Source organism: Etheostoma spectabile, chromosome 5, assembly GCF_008692095.1.
Source record: "Etheostoma spectabile isolate EspeVRDwgs_2016 chromosome 5, UIUC_Espe_1.0, whole genome shotgun sequence".
NCBI lineage: Eukaryota > Metazoa > Chordata > Actinopteri > Perciformes > Percidae > Etheostoma > Etheostoma spectabile.
This window is the reverse complement of record NC_045737.1, coordinates 34,652,529-34,665,058: the sequence shown is the minus strand read 5'-3', so window position 1 is coordinate 34,665,058 and position 12,530 is coordinate 34,652,529. Positions and strand designations below refer to the sequence as shown.

The 12,530-nt window shown below is 41.1% G+C and overlaps 1 protein-coding gene across 1 annotated transcript in view; it reads right to left on the bottom strand.

The window, feature by feature from the left end:
• Nucleotides 1-4,246: 4,246 nt before the first annotated feature.
• LOC116689856 (ATP-binding cassette sub-family B member 6, mitochondrial-like) overlaps nt 4,247-12,530 on the bottom strand; it is a 32,336-nt gene continuing 24,052 nt past the window's right edge. Inside the window, 2 exon segments of the mRNA XM_032516510.1 lie at nt 4,247-4,741; nt 8,049-8,117. Coding sequence (XP_032372401.1) covers nt 4,627-4,741; nt 8,049-8,117 — 184 coding nt within the window. The 3' untranslated portion in view covers nt 4,247-4,626.

The window sequence follows — 12,530 nt, the reverse complement described above, 5'->3', positions numbered from 1 at the left end:
ATCGTCGTAGCTTTGTGCCTACCTCCTACAGCGTTACCCGTGCCTAGTTTCGCGAATGTCTTGGATTTTGGATTTCATTCTTGTTTTTGTTTTTCCACTTGTGGAGCGTTGTGATGGATGCAGTGTTGTGTGTGGTGGTTGACTTTGGCTGAAAATGTCACTCTCAAAAATTTGTCAGCACCCCCAACTCGAAAAATGTTCCTTCCTCATTTGTGTCCAAACTGTGTCCCATTGTAGTTTAGACCTCTATCATGAAGTCTGTTTGATGACATTTTAATAGTCTCACAACTGAAGTCTTCAACTAAGTCTATAAAAAAAAAAAAGTGATGACCCTGGACTTCAACAACTTGAGTGATTGGTCAACCAGACAGTTTTTTTAACCCTTGTGTGGTATTCGGGTCAAATCGACCTATTTCAAATTTTTACAAGAAGAAAGATGGTACGAGTTACATTTTTCTACCTGAAAATCAACGGCCTTACCTTATTTTCTGTGATAAACGTGTATTCCTGACTCAATTCAGAAAATGATTCTGGATATGACCACTTATGTTTTTTTCAAGATAAAATTGATCACATAGTGGATTTCTAACATGATTTATAACCTTATGACAAACAAACGAATCACACTTCCATTTTTAATTGTGTTCGAGGATACGAGAGGGTCCCGAAATGGAAGACAATACAAGGGTTAAGAGGTTTTCGGACCATTTTAGGCCTTTATTGACAGGACAGAAAGGAAAGGGGGAAGAGAGGGGGAAGGACATGCAGCAAAGGACCGCAGGTCGGAGTCAAAACTTGACCCGCTGCGTCGAGGAGTAGACCTCTATACACGGGCGCCCGCTCCACCAACTGGGCTATCCGGGCGCCCGACCAGACAAGTTTTAAACAAATCCACAGTTTTATTCTAGTCGAGTTGTATTGTGAGGATTCAGAGATGGACTTTTGGTGTGTCTTAACCTGAGGAAGAGGGAAAGAGAGAGACACTGAGACAGCCGGGAAGCGAGAGACAGAAACTGGTTGATGGTGTTCATGATTAAGATATGAAGCACTGAGGCTGCCCTCACTGCTACAGAGACTGGCTATGGTATTTTAATAAGGGCACAACCTGCAAGTATGTGTGTGTGTGTGTGTGTGTGCTCAATCACATGAAACATGCATAAGTTCTAGTATTAACCCATTCCTACACTAACAATGTACATGTTGTCCTTTACCTTTGGTGGTCCTTAGTGATATTTGTCTGTACATTACTTCCTGTCCTTTCTCCCTCCACCCCACCTGCCGTGTTCTGTACTGATATGATGTATGTTGTACTGATCTGTGTTACATTTAAGATTTGTTTATTCAAGAGATGGAGGTTGATTGGGAGAACAAGGGACATTTTGGACCAGAACTGTGTCCAATCAAGCTGAAATGTGCATATTCCTGCTTGTGTTAATGATCTGTACATGTAATGTTTCTAGTTGCATGCACACAACATCTAGTTAATAAAGTACTTTTAGAAACCAGTACAATACCTGGTATTTATGTTTCTGGCTTCCAACTTTAAAGGTGATGAACAGATTACCGTAATCAACCACGTCACCAAAGAGCGCTTGGGTTGAAATTGTTTACAATAAAGACGGCTGCTGCTGGAGAATTGAGATGTGTAGATTCCACCATTGTGTCTGTTATAGAAGATATCAACATTGGCAAAGTTTAACACACATTACATACGCCGTTGCTCTGGTTGGTTGTAGGTCTATCCAATTGAGTGCAGAGGCATTTTCTTTTCTGGTTCGGTTGACACACGCCCCATAATCACAGCCCAATGGAGCAGGATCAGACTCATAGTCTGACTAGAATCTGAATATGGCAACGTCAGGTTAGGCATTTTAAACTCCAGTGGATTCATGAGGACTATGGTTAACTGCTCCTCAGATCTCTGCAGGGTAAATCCAGACAGGTAGCAAGACTATCTCCAATCTGAGTTTTCTGTTGCACGACTAAAACAACTTTTGAACAAAGAAATGTTCCACGAAAACAAGTTTCTTCCAGAGGCTATTTTGCAGAGGCACTGTCATTGTGTTCAGCACTAGTGCCGCCCAAGACAATTGTGATTGGTTTGAAGAAATGACAATACACCAGAGCATGTTTTTCTCCCATCTCTTGGGCTTGGCTGTGACTTGGTATCTGTGCATTTCCCCTGACTCATTTCCCGGTTCTCCTTCTCCATAAACAACATAAAATCAACATAAAATCATTAACTTTTCCTGCTACAGATCTCCCACCGTGGTCAGACCGCACTTTGTTTGACACTTTGTTTCTCTCACTATGCTTCTAAAGTCACTACTTGCTCTGAAGCTAATCGCCGTCACTCTCTCACTTTCTCCCTCGCTCTACCACTGCCATAGGAAGGACGGCGTAGCTAAGATGTGAAGTTGACAGCCTTAAGTGCTAGAAGAGATATGAAGCGTTCCCATTTGAGTCATCAGTACAAACAAAATTGGCTGTGTACAAGGTTGTGTAAGTAAAAACACTCAACTACAACTTCCGAGGAGGATTGCAGTAACAAAAATCAATTCAGCAAACTCAAAACACTGCTGTCAAGCCTGCTAATGGCTAACGAAAGGTTTTTAAAGCTATTACGCAGTGACAAACTGACCAGACGCGTAACTACAGGTAAGCGGGGTGCACGGTTGCTTAAAGGCCCGGACCAATCAGGGGCCCGCGTGACTGGAAGATATTGATTGACAGCCGGGGCCCCATATCGCATTTTCATTACTCGCGACAATCCCAGCCGTCCCACGTGCACTCTGAGAGCTACTGACCAGCGGGAAAATGTTGTCTAGGTTGCTCATGTGCTACATATGTGAATGTTTGTTGGATATTGCTAATGCTAGCTAACTTAGTGAGCTGTTCACAACACCATAACCATAAGTTATTAACCCTTTGAGGACAAAAGACTCACCGGCAAGTCCAAGCGATGTTTGACAACACTCCTACTCAGAAAGCGTTATTACAAAATTTGATTCCAGCAATTTATTTACAATTTTAGTAATATACAATGCTACTTTTGTGAACCCAAGACTTTTGTAAACTCCTTTCAAGCAACAAAAGAATTGAGTGTAGGTATGTTTTCACTATAGATTTGTAAAATATTTCTACTTTAGGGCCAAATCATCTCTTTATACATTGCTCTGAAACAATTTTGGGCATCAAAGCTGAGTTTGTTCTGAACAGTTTGATATGAAACACATGGGGATGATGTTAAATGCAAAAAAACCTTAAAGGTCCACTACGTAAAATATTTATTGTAATTAATCCAAAAATGACCCCATTGCAACATAAGATATTTAGGAAATATGCAATGTTGAAAGACTATCATTGCTGACCACAATGCTAATGCCAGTATTTTCTTCTTTTGAAATTCCCATTCTGTGATAGAATTTCTGTTTTTGTTTTGACCCGCGTGTTGTTATCAACTGTCCAGTTTGATAGCCAGGCCGGGTTGCCAGATGTACCTGTCGAAACACAAACCCAGCTCGCTACAGCTGTAACGTTAGTACAGCCATGAAAGCAGATTACAAACAAACAGGATCAACGGAAATAGATTCTGCCCAAGAATCTTCTACCCAGAGAAAGGCTGTGACACAGTTGTTGTTTCAGAGGCTTTTATTGCTAACACACCTTTCAACCAACAACACCCTCTCCATCTGTCTTCCTCTTGCTGGCCCTCAGGCGGCTGATATAGTTTTACTCTAAACAGTAACCTTTGACACCGGCACTTTTAGCCCTGCCAGGATGTTTTCACCAAAACAATCTCAGTAACATAATCACCTTTGCTTTTTATTGACTCGGGTGGAATCTCCACAAACGGAATATGTGACCACTTCCAGCTTCTTCTGCTGCAAGGAAGCGTTCAACTTCACATTTTTGTAAACTCTTCCCATTGTTCATTACGGCCTTGCTGCTGTGGTTGGGAGGTCGTCGTTTTTCTGCAGCGTCAGTTTGAGTTGATCTTCTCCAACTGTGACTGCATTCATATGCAACAGTTTGGCATCAGCAAAGAAATTGTTAATGGGACGAATGTAATGCTGCGTGAAACTATATCGTACCTTTCTCACTCATGTTTTTCAAGCTGGAGATTCAACACACTTGCAAACTGTTTGGACGTTGTCACTTCTGTTCTACACGTGTCAACCAGCGCCACCAACAGGAACCAGGCCCGTAGACGGGGCAGGCTTCGGGTGGTTTGAACCATCGAGATAACCGTGTTTGTGTAAACGAATCAAACAGATTAAATTACGTGACCATTTCACAAACTGCCGTGAGCATCGGTTGACATGTCAGTCAGTACAGCCCGAGCTTCAAAAGTGAAGCCAAGAGTCCCGACTAGTGGAATGAATAACAAACACCAAAGGCCCATGACCAAGTGCCTGTATTTTACGCAATGATAGAGTGAGAATATGTTGAGTATAGCTGCTGCTGGTATAAACCACGACAACAGATAACAGTGTGAATGTCAGAACCTTCTGCAGACTTCAGTCTGACTGTAGTTGCAGATTGACACAAGATTACAATACAGATATGACAAAAATGATGTGGTGAGTACTGAATAAAAAACAAAATTTCACACTTAGTTCAATGTCAAGTGTCTTGAGTCTTATTGTTTGTCTGTGTTTCTGTTTGCGTGTCGTGACGTTTCTGCTGTTTCATCCACATGGCAGCGTACAGACCTCCCTGGTCCATCAGCTCGTCATGTCTGAACAAAAGGAAAAAGGAGATGAGATGAGATAAGAAACTAACAAATTTAGCCGAAACTACATCATCAAACAAGGCTCAGTAACTCTTCTCTGCCTGTCTGAAAGTATTGCAATATTTAGAAACCGTTGTCGCCCTCAAGTTTCTGGTTCTGGTTGATTACATTAAAACCAAATAAAAGAGCATGTGAGAGCAAATAACCCACTTGGACATCCATAATGTCACACAGATTACAATATGGCTACATGCTGTTTTGTTTTTGTTTTTTTTACTAAACATAAACACTTATTGTGCGTGCCAGCTGCAAAACGTTCATTGCCAATACAGTTTTTTATATAGTACAGAAAGAACAAACCAGATTTTCTTTATTTTCTTAAAATACCTGCTATGGTGAGGTACAAAAAGATAAAGAAAAGAAGAAGGGAGTGCCATTCTTTTTTTAAAACAAAAGAATAGAAATGAAAGTCAGAGGAGAGCAGACAGGGGAGAAGGGTCACACGTAATGTTTTGTGACACCAGAGCAGCTTTAAAAACAAAGTTGAGTTGTATAAAATCCTCCTGCAGACTTTAACCAACTTTACTATGAATTAGTAAAACCAGAAGTGTGTCACTGTCTGGACTGCCAGGCGGGGAGCGAGAGCGAGAGCGAGAGAGAGAGAGAGAGAGAGAGAGAGAGAGAGAGAGAGAGAGGCTCAGAAATAAGGATGCAGACAAACTGAGCAAGATAGAAGGAGCAAGGGTAAGAAAAGGTTGATGCAGAGGAAACAGAGACGCAGAAATGCAGAGACAGAATGAGAAACATGGAGGGGATAAAAGGGAAGCGTGGCAAGAGAGAGTGGAAGAGGAGGTCAAGAAGTCAATCTGAGGAAAGAACAATAAAGAAAGCCAGATTAGCCATTGTTAGCGACGCCAGTTTATAACGACACATTATGGTGTTTTCTTGTGAATACAAACAGTGTGACAACATGTCCAGAGATAGAAGATGGACAGCATTGTCTTTGCGACTGATTTAGCGAGACACAAATGACACAGAATTGCTTATAACTGTATGTTACTACAGCTTTCACAACTGTTGATGCACGGGGCGGCCATTTCAGATTTTTAGCTCGGGGTACTCGGTGGTTGTCCGAATTCCAAGCTTGGAAATACGAGGTCCGGGGGCTTGTTTCCGACTTCTAAATACAAACTGTAAGATTCAGCTGTGTAATGCAGCTAATGTAGCCTTGAGTCGCTTGCCTCATGTAGAGCTCAGTTCTTTTCAACTCCGCACTGCCAGATGTTTATGAAACGTCGCAAAAATGGAGGGAGGTCTTTAGGAATTTGGTTCATTCGTTTAAATTGCTCTTTTATGTCAGCTAGAAATGGGCATGTGTCATGTTGTCTGCAGACAAAGGAAAACCCGGGAAGATGCCAACAGAGGAAAAAAAAAACAGTCATATGTTTGCTGTGTCAGAACGTTTACGACAAAGACGCTTTCCAAGAGTCACGTGATTGGCTGGATGGAGGTGGCGGCTTGAGACAAAGCTCCCAGTCCAACTTTGCTAGTTGTTTTATATGGTTCCTACTCAAGTACTCCTGAAAAAGGATCCTACAAAGTGTTCTAGCTATCGGCCTCGGAGCCTGCTTAATGCTGACGTAAAACTCTTTATAAAACTCCAAGCCCATTTTTTGGAGTCCCATAGTTCAAAATTTGTGAAATCCGACCCAAACAGGATTCATAAAAGAGGGACTAGCAGTAGGCAATGTTAGACTTCTTACTAACCTTAACCCTAGGCTTTATCAGCTCTTAGTGATAGCTGGCCGCTCGGCCCATACCATTGGGATTATCTAGGCATGCGATGGTCCAGGCCTCACTCTCGGCTGGTATGATGTTTGGTCTATCATTCCAGAAGAATCACACAATCCAGACCATCAGCAGATTCTCTACAATTTCATTTATAGGACATATCTCACCCCTGTAAAAATGCCCTTTCTGCCCTATAAAAGCACAAGGTACATAACTTCACATGTTCTGGGAGTGCGCTCCTGTTGGTCAGTTATGGAACAATATTGTGTCCAAAATTTCCGCCTTGATTAATGTTACTGTGTCTGTTACTGTCAATGTCTTCATTCTGAATGATCTGTCAGCTCTCTGGGATTCAGAAACGAGCTGTGTATGCAGGACTTACAACTGCGAGGATATATTTGCAACCTGTTGGAAACCGCCTCACAACCTGTGTATGCGCACATGGATCCTTTCTTATTTGGATGTGATATATATAGAATTCTCCATGGTATGCATGGAGGGAGAGCCGGAAAACACTCTGGACACCTGGCAGAAAATTGCTGAATCTGTGAGGACCTCTACCTTGCGCAGGTGTGTAGTCCCTTGTCTTGTGTCTGTCTGTGTGTGTGTTTGTTGTGCGTGTCTGTTTTGATTTGGCCCTGGGACGCATTCTCTGTCTCAGTGTATTGTTTGAAATTGTCACTCTTTGTTCCTTAAATATATAAAAAATAAATAAAAAATTGATCTCACCAAAAAATGGGACTTTCCAATCCGATTTAGCGCATTTACCCTCTTTCGACAAAGGCAAAAACCACCCCAAAAAACATTTAAATAAACTTAAACAAGAGTTTGGCTTGAATAAAACAGAGCAAGAGAAGACTGAACACAATAAACCACCTGAGACCCAACACTGTAGCTGGGCTGTGTCTGTCCCACTCATAAACAGATTTTTGCTCGAAGACAATAGCCAAAAGATGTTTTAGAGTGGACGAAGATCCTTACAAAACCATCTAAAAACAATAGTTTGGCCGAACGTTGTATTAACACATGAACAACATTTTCAGAATTAGCCATCTCAGCATGGATGTAGTCCTTGTAAAGAATGTTAAGCACAGAGACAGCCTGAGGACAGGATGAGGCCTCTTCCTGTCCCTGTTTCAAGATACACTCTCACACTTTGTGGTAGGAAATTGAATGTATTCTGACACCAGAGGTGAAATGGGCCTGTCTTGTGTTTACATCACAGTGTCGATCAAAAGATGAATGCTTTTTGGTTGTTGTTCCCCACACACGCCTGCAGGGCAAACCAAAGTCCCTGGACCACGGCCTTGTATGTGTATTGTAACTCATCTCTACCAACAAAAACCTGTCTAAGGTTTTGATTGACAGATAACAAATTTGCAAGCACACACACAATCATTCAGGTATACACACACACAGGCATATACACACACACACACACACACACACACACACACACACACAAGCACGCATCTGTGGCTGTTAAAAATGTCCTGATGACATTTCCAAAACACAACCGTACCTTCCTCTCTCTGCTATCTGTCCTTTGTGAACCACCAGGATCTGGTTTGCTCCGACAATGGTGGACAACCTGCAACATCAGACATCAAACATTATTCCTCTTTAATTTACAGATGGTAATGTGGGCTGTTTTATCTATATCTTTCCTAAAGATACCCATAAGGGAATGTTAACAGCCTTCCCAATCTTTCAATGTTTTAACTTGTGTGACCGCACCTCTCTCTCTGTGCTCCGAACTTCTAGGAACCGTGACGCCGTTGTCAATCGAGTCTTGATAGGTGAGCAGGCGGTGCTTTTACACGGGTTGATCACTAATCTCCAACATAACCTGCTCCCGACCAGGTTAGGTGTTCAGCAGAAGTTACCACAGCAATTTAACCCGGTAACAAGTGATCCATCGTCGTGATACAAAAAACCCTGAACTAGAACTCACCTCGTTAACACCAAATCTTGGTTTGTGGTACAGTACAACAGAGCTGTTTGGAGCAGTCTGTAAACAGTGTTTTCTGCTGGAGATGGTAAGTGACTTTTAGGAGTGCACCTTTTGGAAAATGTCACGATTCGATTCAATATTGATTTTTTGGCTCAAAATTTGATTCAAAATCAATTTCGATTCAAAAACATTTTTAAAGTAAAAAAAAGATTCCCATTTGATCAAATACACACCATTACAAAAATGATTATAATATATGAATCAATTTTGAAATTCTTCAACTCAATTTTAAATTGGTATAGCTTTTTAATTCACACACCCCTGTTGCCTTTGGGGTGGACTTTGGGCTTCTTCACTTTGCACACTTACGGCCCAAAAAAGATAGAACAATAAAGGAAAGGGGAAAAAGGCAAAAGCATTATATGAGCACCCTAAGATTAATACATTTAGTGATCCTGCAAGGGGAAGTTCTTAGTTGCCGGAAATACCCACACCTGCCAATGACACATATGCACTAATGGTGTGATGTCTGAGTGTACGATGTCGAGGTGTCCTTGGGCAAGACACTGGTACCTTGTAGCTCAGAGGTAGAGTGGACGCCCCTCTATCTACAATCTTATAACGTCAGATTTGAATACTAACCATGGCCAAAACTTTAAATAATGAGGTTAAGATATTTTAGAGAAATTCCTGTGAGCTAAAACGTTCAGATTTCCAACTATTCTGAAAGCCCCGGTTTTAATAGTTGTTTCTACTCTCGGGTCTGAGTGTCATGCATCTCCGGCCGATGGGTCATCTGATCCAGCCAGGCCGGATGTAGCTACATGCCAACGGCAGTGAAAGATGTCATCTTGGCTGCATATGTTATTATGTTCAGCTGTCTCATATAAGTAAAATACAATGCCATTCCTGAGTAATCACTAACAGAAACACACAAACACACTCACACGCTTCAGTTCTGTTGTATTTTTGTGAAAATAACTGCATGCGAATAAGTAAATAACTATTGGAAATATGTGTTGACCTCCGTCTGCACCTGCTGAATCTATAAATTCCATGATCTCTACCATTATTTCTATTAAATTCACACACAAAAAATGAGCTTGACTGGATACTTGTCTCTCATCCAAACAGATTCATAAAATCAGGAATTATGTCTGATATATATGTCTGGTTTTAGCGATCATGCAATTGTGTACTGTATATGGAAAATCAAATTGCCTAAATTACCTCCCAAACTGATTACTATTAGACAATACAAAAACTCGGATAGGTATCAGTTAATTCCAAATGTCCAAGTTCAGTCTTCTCCTTACCCTGGGGCGAGATCGTTTGCTTCCTTGTGTTCAGCCTTCGAGCCTTTTTCCGTGTGTCCTGTATTTCTGTTGTTTTCCCTGGATTTGGACCACTGACAGTTTTTCTGGATTTCCCTTTGCCAGACGTTTTTGGACACTGTTGCCTGTGAGTTTATCTTGCTATTAAAACCGTTGCATTTTACGTACCTGAGTATGAGACATGTTTTCGGATTCCTGTTTTATTTTGAAAGTTCTCTGTTCTCCCTTGTGTTGTCTTGTTTTACTTCCTGTTGTATATTTTCCCGACTAAGTGATTACCTGTCCCCGTCCATGGCGTATTTCGTGTCTGGATGGCACTACATTGCAGAAAGTTGACCATATCAAATACCTGGGTCTATACTTTGAATCTGAGCTTTCCTTTAAGTACCATATTAATCCCAATGTACATAAATTGAATTATATTACAGAAACTGATTCCCACTTAAGGTCAGAAAAAAAATTGCTCTTTAACTTATAATGCCAATAATGGATCATGCTTCTTCTAATACATATCTTACTCCACTTAATAGAGTTATAATAGATTGTGTAGATTTAGTCTTAATTGCTCATTTATAACTCATCACTGCAAAATGTATGGATCCTGACTTGCCTGCACCATATATATGAAGGCAGATTCATTGGTTGCAATTTGTCTTTAAGTGTGTTCATATTCTGAATTATCATTGTTCCCTGTAATTTATTATGTTGTAATTGTAGAATCTGTGTGTGTTTTTTTGTTGAGTTTTTTGTTGTTTGGTTATTTTTTTTGGTTTTGTTCAGAATTTCAAAGAAAGAGAGAGTGGGAAGGAGTTGTAACGTGTTGGTTAGATGCTAAATATGTTCAGCTGTCTTATAAAAGTAAAATGCAATGCCATTCCACAGTAATCACTACCAGAAACACACAAACACACTCATGCCTTGGTTCTGTTATCACAAACCAACGGAAACACGCACATGCACAAACAGCTGAAGAAGGTTCAGTTCCTGTCTGTTGATCGCCCACAGGTACACACAACCAAACGCCAACGCACGGCACCACTCGCCACGCACTCACGCACACCGGGCCACACACAGGAGGACTCTTTGTGAACTTGTCCTTAAATTATTGAAGTTAATATTTATGACCCAATCTCTTATGAGAGTCTAGTTAAAGACACAGTGATCTAACTGGCCCTTGGCTCTGGACTCCACTTTGTGATGGGACCCAATGGGGAGTCCGAGAATTAATTCCAATGGGTTGTAAGATATCCACGGATATGTGATGCTCAGATTTTTTATTTAAGAAATTAAAATGCTTGAGATAAATGAATAAATCTGATATGAACCTGAAAACAGGAAATTAAAAAGTGAGGGGGACGTGTTACCCTCAACCCCCTGTGGAAATTACAGCCTTGCTCACGACACTGTGCGGAACAAAAACCTGGTCCCGCCACCAAGGAGAGCTCATGCCTCTCCAAAGTGCTGAGTGTCAGTTTAAGCTTCAGCAGAGCCACCACTCTGCTTTAATGTCATCAAGGCTATCTTTGGACATCCACCTTCAATATTTGATAGAAAACTTCGGTCAAAGGTAGAAATATCTCTCCCTAGAGACTGCAGACGTCAACGGTTTTTTTCACCACTCATTCAGGCCTTACAGCAGGAAGAAAACACCCAGCGTGTTTACATGCGGGCAGAATACTCTGGGTATGTAGTTCATATCCTGTTTTTAAGGTCAGGTTCAGGATAAACTTTATATTGCATATCTTCTCCTCGGCTAGTGAAGGATGAAATCAACTCATTTTTCCATCTTTCTAAGCCAGACGTTAATGTTTATGACACAAATCCAGTGTCAGTGGTGGAACGTAACTAAGGACATTACTTAAGTACAAATTTAAGCTACTTGTACTTTACTTGAGTCTTTTCTTTTCATGCCACTTTCTACTGCCACTTCACAACATTTCAGAAGGAAACATTGTGCTTTTTACTCCGCCACATTAATCTAACAGCTTTAGTTATTGGATACAATATGAAATAGGATTTTTGCACAAAAAAAAAAAAAAAAAAACATGAAACGAGACTATTTGCAGAGCCACTGGCGCTCGGTCCAGAATCAAAGACAACTATGATTGGTTAAAGAAGTGCAAACAACCCAGAGCATGTTTCTTCTATTCTCAGTGTAGGTCTATCTGTGGCGTAGCCAAACCTTTCTCCACAGCACTGTAGAGATTGGTCTGGCAATGCGGAACAATGGTGATGTACACGGCTCTGTTTTCCATGTATGAGGGCATTGTTACGGGCAAGGTGGTTTAATGTGTTCCAGGACCTGAGGTTATTATACCCTGGGTGTTACACATCTGCTGTTAAAATTACAGTGTTCTGTTACAATGTGATTACAGTTGCGGTGGTAATACAGCATCATTTAATACATGTCCATTACATTCAAGCCGTTGCCAAAGGAGTTGCTACACAACTAATTCAGACTCTCAGTTCCAGTTTATTCTTTCTGTATTTCTCAGTATGGCTGATGTTCAGAGGATTGTGGCGTCCAGTGACTTTCGCGAGCAGAAACTCTAGTGAAAATAGATTAACGTTCTTTTTAGCCACGCAAACTTTGTCGTTTTTTCCACATGCTGTTGCAACAACTATTAACGTTAGAAACAACATAACACCACACCGGATCTAGCAAGACCGGAAACAAAACAGCAGGTACGCCGCACACACTTGTTTGGGCTTGCGA